The sequence below is a fragment of the Cervus elaphus genome, chromosome 12 (genome assembly GCF_910594005.1).
Source record: "Cervus elaphus chromosome 12, mCerEla1.1, whole genome shotgun sequence".
NCBI classification, from domain to species: Eukaryota; Metazoa; Chordata; class Mammalia; order Artiodactyla; family Cervidae; genus Cervus; species Cervus elaphus.
The window spans coordinates 57,933,424-57,951,410 of NC_057826.1; the positions used below are offsets into that span (position 1 = coordinate 57,933,424).

Below are 17,987 nucleotides of genomic sequence, written 5' to 3' on the forward strand. Positions count from 1 at the left end.
CACCCAGTAGCTTCAGGATTGTGGGGAAAATGGTAAAATTAGTGCATTCCACAAGCATGAACTTATTGTTATGCCTCATTTCCTGGAAAATAAGCTCACTGATCAGAAGTAATGCTTTTGAGTAAAATACCGTAATAGTGAATAAAGCATCTTGTAAGTTCACAGATGGTGGTTTCCATAGAAGTATTGCAGGCGGGGAAGATAAATTTATATCCAGAGCAAGTGTCTACTCCAGTGAGGACTAAGTGCTGCCTTTGGTTTTTGACTGAAGTGGTCCAGGGACCATGTCAGTGGCTGTGTTGATTTCTGCTGTTGGCCAATTGAGCATTCACCTGTGGCTGTAAATAGATCAGCCTTGGTGAGTAAGTCCATGTTGCTAAACCCATGCATTACCTCCTTGCTGCCAAAACCAGTTAGTTCATGATGCCATTGGGTATGGACAGGGTGCCTGGGGACAGAGGCTAGCTAACATCCATAGGGCAGGTCATCTTGTCTACTGATTATTAAAATTTTCCTCTTCCATGATCACTCTTCAGTGAGCATTCATATAGAACTCAAATGACTTTTTTATCCAAACCTGTTTTGAGAGATCCATTCACATACCTTTTCTCCAGAGCTCCTTTTTCTGACCATCCAGCAAATAGTCATTGCATATGAAACAGTATAGATCCATACTTCTAGCTATCTCTCCTTCTAGGTAAGATAAATAACCAAGTATGACATTCCGTGTTCTGCCCCCTTGGGAAGATTGCCCTTTACTACAGTCCTTCAGGGCCACTCCCAAGTGGGGCGCTGGTGCTGTAGCTGTTCAAGTGATGTCAGAATGTTGTGCAGAACCATTTGTCAACCTGGCCTGTATTTTTTTCTTCCTTGGTCAGCTGATTACTCTCCACGGGGCCGAGGGAGCAAGTCCAGAGGGAGGAGATGATTTAGCAGTGGAGGTCATGGGCACTTGAGCCACTTGCCTCCACAACTTAATGTGTGCCTGCAGGACCTATACATCTCTGATCTTGTATATTCCACTTCCTCTTGATGACAGAGTGTTGTGTACACACCCAGTTTTGTGGCCTGGTGAGTAAGACAATACGCAGTTCATCATGGGTAGTTCAAGTGGTAACTTGGTGACCTGTGGTCAAGTGTTGAATCAAAGGCAGAAGCACTTTCTCAAAAGGAGGCTAATTACCTACAGAGGATGGTGTAACTTTCTTCCAAAATCCTAAAGTTCTGTGCTGTGATTCCTCCCATAGGGGCCTACCAAATAATAAGTCAATGTAAATTAAAAATTTCCATTTTGGGTGTGAAATTAATGTTACTGAATTATTTAATAATTTTTTTCCTTTGAAATTGTTCCTCAAGTTTTTAAAAAAACTTCTAAGTTATTGCATTCTGGTACCATTCTATGAATTCTTTTATCTTTACATTTATCATAAGACTTATCTTCATTTTATGTTCTAAGAACAAAAGAATTGCTGACTTTTCAAGTAGTTGCTAGTAGATTAATATCACATGAAAATTTTTTTGTACTTCTGGTATATAGTTCTAGATGAACAGAAAAGATATTAACCTACTTAGAAGAGGCATTTATATTTTTGTTGACATAGTCCTTTGACTTCAAGGATCTTAAAACTTTCATAAGTTTAGTCTAGCTAATTTGAATTCACTGCAAAGAAGTTTCATCTGATTTTTGTCCGAAGTGTGGTTGTATAACTATTGAAAAGAGGCTTATCTTGGTAGCTGGGCAGAAATAGGATGAACACAGAGATAGCATAAGGATAAATCAGTAAAGTTTAGAAAGAAAGAGAACACTGAGGCAGATGAGAACCTCAAGGCTTCAGAAACAGGTCCTCTCGGAAGGAAATCTAGGAACAAGAAATTACATGGAGGGAGAAGGTATTAGTTGTTTCCTCTGTAAGAAATAAAGCAATAGAAATGGAGAATGGTAGGGAATTAGGGTTAAATGAAATCATTTAGGAAATTGAGTCACAAATTGGCTAACCCGATCAGAGTAAAGTGAAAAATATGCAGATGATAATCACAAATAAAATTTATGAGAAAACACAGCCTAAGATTAGTAGTCTCCTAGTCATTAAAACAAACCTTGAAAAAAAAAAAAAGCAAAACTTGACCATAGTGTGCATTCTCAGTAAATGTGGGTTGAATGACTGAGTTTTGAAAAGTAGCCTCATTTTGCAAAGTAGATACTGATCAGAAGGGGAAATTGGTTGCTGGGTAGATTACAGTTGGAATTGAGCAAGGTTATTGAGTGTGAAGCAACCTGAGAGTAACAGGATAATTACCCCTAGATAAGACAGGAGAAGCTATTTGAAATACAGAGGAGGCCGAATGGGTTGAGGCCACCTAAATGAAGGTGGCTTTTTCATGCAATAAGTAGTGAAGAAGTTCCACGGTAGGTCTTTTTAAAAAAGAGCTGTCTGTATGTGGCTTGTTAGGTATCCTCGCTAGGTCAACCACTATAACTCTAAAGTATAAAATTTAAGCTGATATCCTCTTGTGTGCCACTGCTCTGAGTTTCTACCTTCCAACTAAATGCTGAAGAACTTCTTTTGCTGATACTTGTATTTAATCTCATCTTTTAAAAAGAATAAAAAGATGGGAATTCCCTGGCAGTCCAGTGGTTAGGACATTTTCACCGCAGGGGCCTGGGTTCAATACCTGGTAAGGGAACTAAGATCCTGCAAGCTGTGCGATGCAGCCATAAATGAATGAATGAATGAATGATCCGTATCTGTGCCTTTATTGTCTTTGCTATCACCTATTCTTTCTGCTTCCCACAAGTCACTGTTCTTTTCTCTTGCCCTAGGGAGAGGAGGTTCAATGTCAGTATGCTGTGACATGTGCAGGACTTTACTCAGATCGTATTTCCGAGTTGAGTGGCTGCAATCCCAATCCTCGAATTGTACCGTTCCGGGGAGATTACCTAGTCTTGAAGCCAGAAAAGCGCTATCTTGTAAAAGGAAATATTTATCCGGTAGGTAATGATACATCTGGCTTCCCAGGTGGCTCAGTGGTAAGGAATCCACCTGCCAATGCAGGAGACGCAGGTTTGATCCCTAAGTCAGGATGATCCCCTGGAGGAGGAAATGGCAGCTTGCTCTAGTATTCTTGCTGGAAAAATCCTCTCCCATCAGGGCAGAGGAGTCTGATGGGTAACAGTTCATAGAGTCACAAAGAATCGGACACAGCTGAGCGACTGAGCACACATGCACACCGTGATGCCTCTGCTTTCTCAAGAGGCTTGTGGGCAAAAAGGGAATGAAACGAAAACTTTTCCCAGGGTTAGACGCAAGAGATATCTTAAAGGGCTTTTTAGTTCAAGTATTCCACCTGTTTCTCTGGGTTAAACCCCTACATCTTAGTTCTGATATCATGGCTACCCATGGACCATACAGTCCGTGGAATTCTCCAGGCCAGAATACTGGAGTGGGTAGCCTTTCCCTTCTCCAGGGGATCTTCCCAACCTAGGGATTGAACCCAGGTCTCCTACATTGCAGGTAGAGTCTTTAGTACCTGAGCCATAAGGGAAGCCCTAAATTGTCAGTACTTGCCCACAAGTACAGGAAGAACAGTGAGGAAAGAACCTGATTCTCCTGCCTCTCTCTGGAAGGAGTTCTCCTAAGAGAACTTTTCCTTGTAACAAGCCCATATGCCAACCTTCTTTCTCAGTTCACTTATCTATAAGTGCAAGAAAGGGGATGTGGCCACTCTGTAGTTTCATGGTGTAGAAGACATAGGCATTTAAATGAAAAGCTTATTCTTCTGTCTGGACCTACTAGGTTGAACTACCAGTATTCAGCTATTCAGTGTTTTTGACCTTGCCAAAACTTCCATCATCTGTTCCAACCTGTTACATTCCCACTTGACAAAAGCCTGTGTTGTGAAGGTGGGTTTTTTTCTGGCAGCTCTGATTTTACTTGTCAGCTGCGTAGATTCCTAGTTGGGGATGGTAGGAGTGGGGAATAACCTAAAGTAGGACAGTGTTTTTCTTTACCCAGAAAGAGGAATAGATGGGACAGTGTGCCTCATTGTCATGGCGTCAGGTTTCCTGTGTGGCATTTTTAGGCAGAAGCATGTATGTAGAAAAGTATTACCTGAGCACAGATCACAAGTAAATGCATGGGAAGAAGGTGTTTTATATTACCAGTTCAATGTTTGTGTGTATAATAAAATGCAGTATGAAATGGGGCTCTGTTTGCTGTGTTCAATCTATAGGTCCCCGATAGCCGATTTCCTTTCCTAGGAGTTCACTTCACACCAAGGATGGATGGCAATATTTGGCTAGGGCCAAATGCAGTTCTTGCCTTTAAACGAGAAGGCTACAGACCCTTTGACTTCAGTGCCAGAGATATTATGGATATAATGATCAAGAGGTAACTTCATTTCCTTAAAAAATGATTTTAAGTGCTTATACTTTTAATATGGGAAATTTTTTCTTTCTTGATATTAGGTTTATTTGGATAAATCTTCATATTTGTAATTGGTATATTAATTTTTTAAACAACCGGAATTAAGAGCTTTGTGAAATAAGCATAACATTTTAACTACTTCAAGAAAATTCCGATGAGCCAGGGTGATGTCTTGGTTAAAAAAGAGCCAAGAGTGATCACCCATCTGACAATCCAAATCTTCTTTTGCTAACCTTTGAGTTTGAAAAAAAAGAAAGTTTCTCTCAAAATCAGTAGATGGCTTACTTTGATGAGATCATTTCAGGCTAGTCACCATGATTTTTGAAAACCTCTGGAGAAACTGCTGATAAGCAAGGTTGTTTTCTTTTCTGGAAAATTAGCAGTACTGCTACATTGATATGAAATGCAGATCATTTACTATGGTAAGAAATAACTGAAGTATTTTGTCCTTTTAGCAGTGTTGCTCTCTAGAGGGTTTCACATCATCAAAATCACTAGAAAGCTTTCAGAGCTCTACTTGGATTTCACCCTGTGCAGATTCTGAAACCAGTTTAGGGTGGGGCTTCCCAGCTACGTGCTTGTAAAAATACATATGAACACAGGCTCCCCTGAGACTTACTTGAGAATCACTACTAGCATATCTGACCTCTGGCTGACTAAAGAGAAGTAGGGTAAATGTCCCTAATTTAAAAATCTGTAAATGCCTTTTAGGTGTGTTTTAAGAGCAGGTAACATTGCATTAGAAAGCCCTGGTTTTGGCAGGCTTTATAGAATCCTAGTTTGAAACCAGCACCACCTGGGAATTTGAATTTGAAAGGTGCTTACTTCTGGAATTTGGAAGGTATTCCTTTGATGAGGTTTCCTTCTAACGTAGGCCAAAAGTTGATTTTCTTTTTAATATGTGGTGTTTTGAATTTCGCCTAGATTTCTGTGGTTCCACCCTCCTCCCCACCACCCCCCAACCTGAATCTAATAGTTGTAGAGATGTTTTACAGTAATAAAGAATTCTTTCTCATAAAGATTTTATTTTCTTTGCTTTCAGTGGCTTGATTAAACTGGTGTTCCAGAATTTCTCCTATGGAGTTAATGAAATGTACAAAGCATGTTTTCTCAGTGCAACAGTGAAGCACCTTCAAAAGTTTATCCCTGAAATTACTATCAGTGACATACTTAGGTAAGGAAAAGCTGTAAAGCTGTAAGGATTGTAAATGCATTCATGATCTATGTGAACTTGGGAGGTGGGTCTGACTTCGTGATTCTAAGCACCCATGCAGTCAGTGTGTGCCCTGAATTTTTGCATGATCTCTCTTTCTTAACAAGTTGTTCATTCCCCTTGCAGTTTGGGTGTTGCTGCATTACTCCCCTTAGTGCTTGAACTAGGTCTGTTTATGATTATCCAGAGAGCCCAGCTTTAGCTGAACTCTCCATTGCAGTTATATTATGATGCCATCTTCACCCTTGTGTCTAGCTATCACTCATAATAAAACATCTCACCCGAAAGTTTTTTAATCTCCCTGGCCACTTGTGATTCCAAAGCCTTCTGACTTCAGTTCTGTGCAAGATCATTGATCACCATGTTACCTAATTAGGTAATAAGCTACGTTATACTTTAATTGATTCTTAAAACCTTTTAGAAACATAACTCATACCTGCTGTCTTACCTTGCTTCCTCTCTACTTATTTTGCTGTTTCTTGGGTCCTATTGCACTCAAGGACTATTTGCAGAACAGGAGTGGGAAATAGCACAGTAGCAATCAGTTTAAGTCCTTGCTACAGGGGTGTGGGGCAAAGGAAGGACTATTTAAAATTTTTTTTATTTTCTTAAAGAGAAAAGGTTTTCTGGACTTAACCTATACTTTGTCCTAAATACCACATAAACCTATTTCCTTTGTGGTGGTATTTTTAGGGTGCTCACCTTTTTTCCTGAACAAGCCATTTGTTAGGCCTAATCAGCCATGGTCTTTGAGGCTCCCTCTTCCCTGAACCGATCCCTCCATGAATCTCTAGAGCACCATGTCTTTCTCCTCAGTAACAGCTGCGGGACTCGCCTGGTGTAAAATGTCAGCAGCTCAACTCTGTATCTAGGAAGAGAACAATGATCACGTCAGCTGGCTCCCTCAGGGGAGCGTCCTGGTCTAAATCTGACTTATGTGTCATTCCCAGACCAGCCTCTTTGAATGCTTAGAACTATTAAACCGAGCTATTGTTTTTACTTGTATCTTTCTCACCCCTCTACTCACCTTCTGAAATGGAAGGGATAAAAATATCTAGGCTTTATGTTCTTTCACTCACCTATAAATGAAGGCTTTTATGTTTTCAGTGGTCTTTTTTAGCAGCCTTGTTATGTTTTGTATCTGAAAATAGATGGGTCAAATCAAGTGTCTGTTACTGCTGTTAATATTCCTCGGAAAACACAATGGATGAGTGTAGTGAATTCTATACATAAATAGTTGGGATGAATTCACTACCCAGATTTGATTACCACACTTTTGTAGAAGTCTGAGGGAAACTCTTTAGACCAGTGGATTTCATATGGTAGAACTGAACTTGGAGCTTGTGAGTTTTGGTGAATACTCTTGTCTCTGGGAGGAAGGGTGTGGATTCCAGTTACCAGTCTCATTACCGTGTAGTAGAAAACACACAGCAATGTAGGCTGGTGCATCTGGGGACAAGTTCAACTCAGTCACAGAACATATTCAGCAATTCCATTTGATTCCTGTAGCTGTGAAATGCAAGAAATTATCTGTAATGAAGAGAAAATTGTAGAAGATATGTTTGATACCATTTATATGTTTATACCATATTGTATATGGATTTCAAATGTAAAAATAAAAACAAACATGGGAGTGATAAAAACCTAGTTGAAGAGAGAAGTTAACTCCAGGGAAAGAAGAGAATGGGATCCAGAGAGTTTGACAGGGCGCTTCTATCATATTTAGAATGCTTTATTTCTTAAGCTGTTTGATTAAAAAATTGGTGTTCATTATGTTATTCTCATACCTATTACATGCTTAGAATATTAAATAATCATCATAATAATAAGTGAGATAATTAGGCTTTCCCACATTTTGAAGCCCAAGTCCTGCATATCTTGCAACTCGTGTGACACCATCAATGCTCTATCATTAATATTGGGGTGGAGGCATTTTAGGCAGTTCTGGATAGTAAAAAAGAACCAAGGCAGCACTTTTAGTGGGATTTTTAGCTCAAGATGGTGTCCTTTAGTTACAGTAGCCTCCAAAGGGGATACAGCTTGACTTCTCATTTCCTAGCCAGAGCATCTTGGGCAGTAACTTACTGGTGAATATTAGACTGGAATATAAAGTGAAAGTGAAAGTGAAGTTACTCAGTCATGTCCGCGTCTTTGCGACACCAAGTACTGTAGCCTACCAGGCTCCTCAGTCCATGGAATTTTCCAGGCAACAGTAGTAGAGTAGGTTGCCATTTCCTTCTCCAGGGGATCTTCCCAACCCAGGGAGCGAACCCGGGTCTCCCACACTGCAGGCAGACGCTTTACCATCTGAGCCACCAGGGACGCCCTGTAGCCTATATATAAAGTGATAACCTGTCAAACATATTCATTAGGTATACAAACTTCTCATTATTAAATGATGATCTCTAAGATTCCTAATTTAAGCTGTAAAGCCCTTTAATTTGTTCTGTGATTAATTTTGACTTGGTAATCTAACTAGTTTGTATGTTTTAAAAAGGACATAAAACATGAAAACATATTTGCCAAGATCCCCTCTTTTTTCCATACTTCATTTTGAAAATACCTTCTTGGGAGGTATTTTTCAGGCAAGTAAATTTTCAGACAAGATGTTTTCATCATAAGTGATAGCTAAAGACTACACAATATCATTGTGAAATACAAGGGTAAAAGCCAGAAATTCTGTAATAAAGGTGATCTAGACCCTTTTGCAAAAAATGTTTTCTCATTCTTGGTACCATTGACATTTGGGCCAAATAACTCTTTACTGTGGGGGGCTGTCCAATTCGTTGTAGGATGTTTAGCAGCATCCCGGGCCTCTACCTAGTAGATGCCAGCAGTACTTCCCTGGTATGACAACAAAAATGTCTCCAGACATTGCCACATGCCCTCTAGGGGGCAAAGTCTCCCTTGATTGAGCACTGGTCTAGAGAATGTGGTAGCCTTCACACTACAAAACACTAAGAGAGTCTGGAAAAATATAATAAAAAAACCCTTTGAAATACTTATTGCTGAGAGTACAAGGAAATAAGGGGATCTCAGAGATGAAAACAAAGAGGAAATGGAAAACTCAAGAACTAAGAGAAATGCTGATGCTGACCTGGAAGGATGGGAGCATTGTCTGATTTTGATGTCAATATAACTTGAGTTTCATTTTTAATTGATATATGATTTACTTACAATAAAATATGCGTATTTTAAGTGCTCAATGAACTTTGGAATTGTATAAACTTGTATCCACCACCCAAGTCAAGATACATTAGGGACTTATATTTTAATTGCCATTCAAGTGCTGGAAAGAAAGCCTTGGGTCTGTAAAAGGTGAAAAGTTGGAACTGAGATCCCCTTGTAAAGCCAGGGACTCTGGAAAGGCTATACTCTCAGTGAGAAGGAAGTCTAGAAAAAAAATCTGTAAAAATCTAGAACCCTGGGCCTGCACTCACAAGTACTTGGAGTTTCAATTTGTACCACCATTTTGATCTAGGAAATGTAAGCTAAGTGTAGATCCAGCCTAGTTTGGATCCTGCTTCAGACTAATAATTTTCGCTCTCACTTTCTCACTTTAAACAGATTAGAGTGAGTGAAAATCAGGGTTATTTGACCACAAACTGAATATTGTTGATAGTAAACAATTAGTTCAGTTCAGTTCAGTCTCTCAGATGTGTCCGACTCTTTGAGACCCCATGGACCGCAGCATGCCATGCTTCCCTGTCCATTACCAACTCCCAGAGCTTTCTCAAGCTCATGTCCATCTTGTCGGTGATGCCATCCATTCATCTCATCCTCTGTTGTCCCTTTCTCCTCCCGCCTTCAATCTTTCCCAGCATCAGGGTCTTCTCCAATGAGTCAGTTCTTCCCATCAGGTGACCAAAGTATTGGAGTTTCAGCTTCAGCATCAGTCCTTCCAGTGAATATTCAGGACTGATTTCCTTTAGGATGGACTGGTTGGATCTCCTTGCAGTTCAGGGGACTCTCAAGAGTCTTCTCCAACACCACAGTTCAAAAGCATCAATTTTTTGGCGCTAAGCTTTCATTATAGTCCAACTCTCACATCCATACATGACTACTGGAAAAACCACAGTGTTAACTAGATGAACCTTTGTTGGCAAAGTGATGTCTCTGCTTTTTAAGATGCTGTCTAGGTTGGTCATAGCTTTTTGTCCAAGGAGCAAGCGTCTTTTAATTTCATGGCTGCAGTCACCATCTGCAGTGATTTTGGAGCCCAAGAAAATAAAGTCTGTCATCGTTTCTATTGTTTCCCCATTTATTTACCATGAACTGATGGGACTGGATGCCATGATCTTAGTTTTTTGAATGTTGAGTTTTAAGCCAGCTATTTCACTCTCCTCTTTCACTTTCATCAAGAAGCAATTAGTAGTTTTCTTATTATTAGGAATCCTTTTAAGAGAAATATATGTTGAAGCAGGATGATACGCCATCTAGGGTTTGCTTTAAAATAATCCAGTGGAGAGAGGAAGACAGAGAGTGGGGTACAGATGAAACAAAATTGGCTGTGTGTTGGTTATTGAAACTGGGTAATACATACATGGGAGTTCATTATACTGTTCATTTTACTTTTGTACATGTTGAAGATTTTCCATTTAAAAAAAAGGGTGTTCCCAGAATGGTAATATGTGGAGCTTCTGATAAAATGGGGGTTCATTATACTGTTCATTTTATTTATATTATATATATCAGTATATTTATTTGTACTGATAAAAGCAAATATAAGTCAGTATATTTATTTTTACCAATAAAAACAAATATAAAACCTTCTGTAGAGGGACATAACTTCAACCCAACCCCCACACTATTCCCCCAGATAAAATCCTGCTGAATAGGAACTTACCAGCAAAAGTTACAAAGCACCATAAGTGAGAGTAAGCAGATAGAATAAATACTAGAATTAGACCCCTAACAATTTAGGGTAATAGTAATATTAGAAACCATAAAGTAAGTATATGCCAGTGAATTAAAAAAGGAAATGAAGTAAACTGAAAAAAGAATAATAATATAAAAAATACCCTAGGCAAATTTAGAAACCAAGTAATCAGAATTTCTAGGAATGAAAAGTATAGGTCTTAAATTTTAAAACTCAAATGATTAAGTTAGACAGCTGGTTAGATCTCCTATAAGAGAAAATTAGTTAATTGGAAGGTAAATCTAAAAAATTGCAAGAACAGTATTGCAAGCTAAAAATGCATCGTGTGCAAATTAGAAAATGAACTTATGGTTGCCAGAGAGTGGGGGAGGGATAGTTAGGGAGTTTGGGAAGATCATGTACACACTGCTATATTCAAAATGGATAACCAACAACTAGAAACTTAAAAAAAACATGAAACACTTTATTTAATGGATTCATAGAACTCCTTCACCCTTGTTACGGAGTACTCATGTTATTCAAGTCCTCACAAAACATTTACATGTCCTTTTGTTGCAGTCCAGTTTGGTTGACTATTAATAATAAAAATACCTTATACCCTTCCATCGAGTTTGGAAATTAAGATGGAGTGGTTGACTTGCCCTGTATCACCACTCCCAATTTAAATATGCTCCTGTGAACTTCTATTTTTAGGCTAACAGTAGATCCCATGGTAAGTTTTATAAAATACTAAATTGTCCTATTTGGAACTGGCCAAAAATGTTAGTGGGGTTCCGTGGTGGCTCAGTGGTAGAGAATCAGCCTCTTAATGCAGGAGACATGGGTTCAATCCCTGAGTCAGGAAGATCTCCTGGAGAAGGAAATGGCCACCCACCCCAGCATTCTTGCCTGGGAGATCCCATGGACAGAAGAGCCTGGCGGGCTATCGTCCATGGGGTTGCAAAAGTGTCTGACACACTTAGCAACTAATCAACAAAGGTGTCAGTGGTTGCCTGTCATAGCTATTTTCTAGCCCACGGGATTATGCCTGCCACAGAATAATAAAGCAATAAATACAACACTTCTCAGAAGAATAAATGCCATTAGTTACATATTCACCTGTTGTTTCTAGACATATTTAAGGGTCTAAGACTTGCGTTCCTATTAAATTTAGTTACAAATAGGGCAAAATATGTTGCTAGAAATAACATTAAACAGTTAAATATAGCTAAATTTACAAATATTGTATTTTCTGAATCATTTGTTCTTTCAGCTATTAAAATAGAATTAAAAGTTAAACAAAATTTTCTGGAGACTGAGCATGTATGCTCAATCATGTCCGACTCTTTGTAACCCCATGGACTATGGCCCACCAGACTCCTCTGTTCATGGGATTTTCCAGGCAAGCATACTGGAGTGGATTGCCACTTTCTCCTCCAGGGTGTCTTCCTAACTCAGGGATTGAACCTGTGTCTCCTGAATTGGCAGGTGGAGTCTTTGCGCCACCTGAGAAGCCTCTATTGAATACTTCTTATGTACACAAATAAGGCAGAAATAGGAGTGCTGTGCAAGATTCAATTCTGGCCCTGAAGATGTTTATGGTTTATTTTACCTAAAACTTCGAGTTACAGTATTTACCTCAAGATAAGGGGGAATGCCTGTATGGAATCATGCAAAGAAAAACCCTGGAGTTTCATTAAGTGCTGAATAGGAAACATGAACACATGAAGAATTTGATAATTTAAACATTTCATATGAAATAGTTACTTTAGTTCAACCTAAATTAAGTTCCTTAGAAAAACTTAATCTTGTATATTGTTGTTTACAGTTTGGATTACAGGTTTTGAATACTTGGGCAGGAATGTAGGGGATGTTGAAAAAATAGTTGGTGTTTATAAGAGGAATAAATAAGTATAGACACATTTTAACTAGTTAATTAGCATTAACTTCTCTTTGCTTACAAAGAGTAAGGAGAATATACTAACTAAACCTTTACGGAGAGAAAAGTGTTTTGAACACTCAACATCAGTAGCTGGTCATGCCACTGTGTGTCCCCTCATTTGGCCATCTGCGAGATAAAAGGAGAGGGGCAAGAAAACTCAGAGATGCTCACAACAGCAACAGGGGTATTATCCAAGAAAAGAGAGGAGAGATGCTGTTTTGATGAGTTGAGAGAGTTTATAAACACAGAATTGACCTAAATGGACCACACCCTGGCCAGTAGGCTGTTATATATCCTTACCCTAAGAAAATTCAGCTTCCCATTCTGTCTTTTTGTGTTGTAGTGATGTATCTGATTCTTACCTGGAAATCTTTACAGCTCAGAAATCTGTCCAAATTCCTTGCAGGCTTTAGTATTACGATTACTTACTTTTATTATAGAATTTTTTACCCTCATTGTTATAATTCTTACTTATCTCTCTACAAATGAACTTTTTAGCTGTGTGACTTCTGGCAAGTTGCTTAATCTTGCTATTTTCTTTGCTGTTAAATATAAACTATATCAGCCTCTTAGAGCTGTGAGGATTAAATGAGAGAATTCCTAGCATGGATTAAACACTTGGTAAAAAAAACAAAAAAAGCTATTATTATCATGATCTTTCCTTAGTTAGTCTGAGGTCCTAGAGGGTAGTACTCTCATAATGTTCTTTGTTTCTTCCTCAAGTGCGTATCTGCATTGGCCCAGAATCATTCAAAATTGTTTAATATCATTGCCTGATTTCTTGAGTCTTGGTGGTATATAAAAGGCACCTGTAAAAAAAAAAAAAAAAAAGGCACCTGTTTTCAACTGGTTTTCTTACATGGTTTCAGTGGAGGTACTTTTGGACTCCAAAAATATTTTATTCAGGTTTTATCTGTAACTTTTTTTAAAAACTAAAAAGAAAACAAATCTAACTTGTGAACTCAAGTGTTATAATGCAGAACTTTTAGTATTAAAGGATCTTACTGTATTAGGCAAGGTAAAGCAACGCAAGGTTTAATCACCAAGTCTTGTCTGACTCTTTGGACTCCATGGGCTGTAGCCTGCTAGGCTCCTCTGTCCATGGGATTTTACAGGCAAGAATGCTGGAGTGGGTTGCCATTTCCTTCTCTAGGTCATTTCTCTTTAATTGAAGGTTATCCTGATATTAAAGGCTAAACTGTTAAAAATAAAAACAAACTACAAAACAAGAATTTGCTACCATTCGCAAATATTTTTCTCCATAAATTTTAATAGTATTCAACCAAAACAAAACACAAAGATACATAAAAGTCTGTAGCGGCTATAGGAATGTAGCTGACACATATAATTCTTGGTTTCTTTGCTTTGTATCAATTAGAAAAGCCTTATATTCTAATGACTGATTTTATAATAAATTCATTTTGTAAATTCAAATAAAAATACATCTAGTCTGATTAAGTATGGATTTATCTGCTACTTTTGGAAAGAACCCATTTGTGTATTTTAGGCTAAGGATGTATGTTTGACAGGCTACAACTGACAGCCTTTGGCTAATTACAAACTGGTTGGGTTTTCACATAACTGTACACTTAAAAGAGTAAAGACTTTATTGCTTTAAGAATACTTTGAAACCACTGACACATATGTAAAGTGTCCTATCTCTCCTAGTCAGATGACTGCCACTCTTGCTTTTGCAGGGGCCCCGCTGGAGTAAGAGCCCAAGCCCTGGATAAAGATGGAAATCTCATAGACGATTTTGTATTTGATGGAGGCGTTGGGGACATTGGGAATCGCATTCTTCATGTGAGGAATGCACCTTCCCCTGCTGCCACTTCTTCGCTTGCAATTTCTGGAATGATTGTAGATGAAGTGCAACAAAGATTTAAATTGTAAATAATGAAAGGAGCTAGGTGTGCATTTTGATCTCCACATTCAGCAACAAGAATTTACTAACTGCATTCTTTAAGAAAATTGGTTTAAAATGTCATTTTTAGGTATGCCATTTAGATAACCACGGAATTTTTAAAATTAGGTAACATGGAAATAACATATTTTTAAAGTCCATGCTCTTTAAAAAGGTACAGTTGTGTCTTTCCTTCTGACTTTGCTAATGATCTATCCTCACAAGATTTGGCTTTTTTGGAATTTCTGGGAACTAAAGCATGAAAAAGTGATTATTCCCTTAACTTTTTGGCTTTATAATCTCTAAGCTTCTTTTGTCTTGCCTAGACAAGAAAATATATTGTAGATTGCAAACCTCCTTTTAATTTCAAAGAGTCATAAAAAAAGATCACATTATTTAGAGTAACAGTAATTGGGAATTTTAAATTATTGATTAAAAATACATGAAATTTCACATTTTGAAGTAGTTTGAGTGAGATGCTATCTAATCTATATTTGTAAAAAATAACTTTGCAAAAGAAATTCAAAGTATTTATTCTTCTCAGTTTCTTACAATTGACTTGATCTTGGGTCATCTGTAAATCTTAACAACAGTCCACTATGAGTGTTTTGTTTATTCTTCAGTCTTCTGTGCTCAAAAAACCAGAAGAACTTAGAATCCTGACGCTGACATACAGAACTTTGTATTTAAAATAGTATTTACCTGTTATATCTCTAGTCTTCAGTTATACCAAGGTTCTCAAATGTTGACCCGGATCACTAATGATTCATGCCTACTTGACTTTTCTGGAATCCTATAAATCTTTAGGAGGATATTTCTTCATTTTGAGGAAATACGTAATTTTGAGGCATTCACTTTTGTAAACCGCAAAAGTGCCTTACAATCATGTGTATTTCATGAATATTTTAAATTGTTGCCAGTGCCATATTGTCTACTGTGTACTATATATTATATGTGTGTGTGGTATCTATTGAAATGATTCTTATAGTTCAGAATGTTAGAAAACAGAAATATAAATGGAAATTAGTTAGAATATGAGAATCTTTTATTACAGAACCACCAATTAGGTGAGAAATTTTCATCCATTCCCTCACATACACTCTCTCCGGATTAATCTTCTAGTCTTAATTTTTTCTTTCCACTCATCCCTAACACTGTGTGATGGATGAGTTAGAAAAATGAGCATTTTGGTGGATAGGAAAACTTATCTGTTTTCTTCCTTTTCACTTCAAGCCAATGATTACATTGATTGAGCTACCTCATTAATTAATTTGAAAGGCTACACATCATCAGCTCATGTTCCAGAATAGCACATTCAGGTTAGGCTGTTATTTGACACTTGGGATCAGCATACATACCAAAAGCAGTTGGAAAGTATTCACAGAAGAAACAAGCCCTAATGATTCTTCATAACAACTGGTTCCTCCAAGAAATGTAACACACAGGGTATTTTCTGTTTCATTACAAGGCTATTTAGAGATGGAAAATACTCAGTTCTCTATTTTATTGACAGTAAGATTGTATATACACTAAGCTGTGAAAGATTGAAATTATAAAAACAACTATCCTAATTAAAGCAACGCTCATTCCATTTGGATCTTTACTATGCCTCCAAAAAATCGTGAAAAAATTATTGAAAGTGTTTTGAATGTGTAGATTATTCTATTTGTAAAACATTTTGTATTTGTCCATAGAATCTTGTTGTGGAATAATGCTATAATATTTTAAAGTTTTGTGTATTTCTAAGACAGAAGAAATGTATATTAATATTAAAAATATTTTAATGAGCCTTGGTTTTGTGAACATAATTTTTAGTTTCATAAAAACTCTTGGTTCAATACTTGCCTGGCAGGGGAGATACCATAAACATGAAGGTGGTTTTTCCAGTGTGCAGCTCATCTGTTGTATTCCGGATATGCTGACCCTTGCAATGTCCCCAGATGTGGGAAACTTGGCTGCATAATTTGTGGTAGTGGGGGACTGTGTTCACTCTTTCCCCTGGGTTTTTTTTTTTTTTTCTTTTTTCTATTTTAATGATAGAGATCCCTCAATAACATTTTCTAGGGGTCCAGTGGTTTGTGTTTATCTAATACTGAAGATAACTTTTTGTGCATCATCCATTTAACATGGGTACTGAATGGTGGTGAATATGACACAGAACATGGAGAAATAAAGATTTAAAAAAAAAATCCTGATTCATATAAACTTTATGTTTGAAACATGAACTATTATAGGATTTAGATAGCAGTCATTGAAAAAAAGCTTGAATTTGTGTATAACATAAAAATGAGGTAGAGTGTGTTTTGGGTAAAAAGTGGAGCACTTTCCTACCGTGCTCTAAGCTGCTTCAGTCGTATACAAAAATGGCTTTCCATTTGGTAGTGGTGGCAATATCTGGCTGACGTCAGTATCATCTTCATACACAGAGACCCAGGGAACATTAGAGTTCTTTCTCCATGGGCAGGGGGGCAATAAATAAATCATCCTGGAATTTTATACAAAATTATTATTCCTCTAGGGAGGACATTTTTGGTATGCTATCTCTTACAGGGGATTGAGGTTCTGGTCATGAGATGCCCATAATGGTTACAGGGCAGATGATCTGTCTTGAGTGCCTGCTCCAACTTCTTTCCAGCAGGTGGACTGTACAAAGACCAAGTTAGCTACAGCAATGGACCATGAAAGTGAGTGACAACTACATTTATTGTTTCTTGTGGCATAGCTTTGGTTTGCTACTGACTGGCAGCACTTGTAGCTTTAAATAAATTGAAGAAATAGAAGAGAGTAAATGGGAGAAATGTTGAGTAAGTCCTTCTTGAAAATGTTTTTCAGTGGGAGAATATTAGTGGTAAAATTTTTACTGCCTTTTAAAATTTGAGATGTTGAAATTTGAGTTGTCAAATGACTGGGTCATTCAAGTTATCGCCTTAAAACCATTCTAAATTCTAGAAAGACAAGTAAAATTACAATGAGGTGTCACCTCACACTGCTAGAATGGCCATCATCAAAAAGTCTGCAAATAATAAATTTTGGAAAGCGTATGGAGAAATAGGAGCTCTCCAACACTGTTGGTGAGAATGTAAATTGGTGCAGCCACTATGGAGAATAGTATGACGGTTCCTTAAAAAATTAAAAATAGACTTACCATATGGCCCAGAAATCCTACTCCTGGGCATATATCCAGAAAAAAACATAACTTGAAAAGTTACATGCATCCCAATGTTCATTGCAGCACTATTTACAATAACCAAGACATGGAAGCAGACTAAATATCTGTCAACAGAAGGATGGATAAAGATGTGGTATATATACACAATGGAATATTACTCAGCTGTAAAAAAAAGAATGAACTAATACCATTTGTAGCAACATGGATGGACCTAGAGATTATCACACTAAGTGAACCAAGTCAGACAGAAAGACAAATGCCATATCACTTTTATGTGGAATCTAAAAGGAAAAAAGAAGACAAAAGGAACTTATTTCCAAAATGGAAACAGACAGACACAGAGAACAAACTTATGGTTACTAAAGGGGAAAGCAGGAGTGAAGGTAGTGATAAACTAGGAGACTGGGATTAACATATACATAGTACTATGTATAAGATAGATAACCTACAAAGACCTGCGTAAGCAGCTATACTCAAA

At 37.6% G+C, this 17,987-nt stretch overlaps 1 protein-coding gene and 1 non-coding gene across 2 annotated transcripts in view; both read left to right on the top strand.

Annotated features, from left to right (window-relative positions):
- Positions 1–16,127, top strand: part of L2HGDH (L-2-hydroxyglutarate dehydrogenase) — a 47,089-nt gene extending 30,962 nt beyond the window's left edge. Inside the window, exons 7-10 of the mRNA XM_043919513.1 lie at positions 2,822–2,989; positions 4,231–4,388; positions 5,467–5,598; positions 14,135–16,127. Coding sequence (XP_043775448.1) covers positions 2,822–2,989; positions 4,231–4,388; positions 5,467–5,598; positions 14,135–14,330 — 654 coding nt within the window. The 3' untranslated portion in view covers positions 14,331–16,127. The remainder of the gene's footprint in view (positions 1–2,821; positions 2,990–4,230; positions 4,389–5,466; positions 5,599–14,134) is intronic.
- Positions 16,128–16,177: 50 nt separating this feature from the next.
- On the top strand, positions 16,178–16,341 carry LOC122706067. The gene has a single exon (XR_006344318.1). It is a non-coding gene; the product is annotated as a U1 spliceosomal RNA (small nuclear RNA).
- Positions 16,342–17,987: the final 1,646 nt, after the last annotated feature.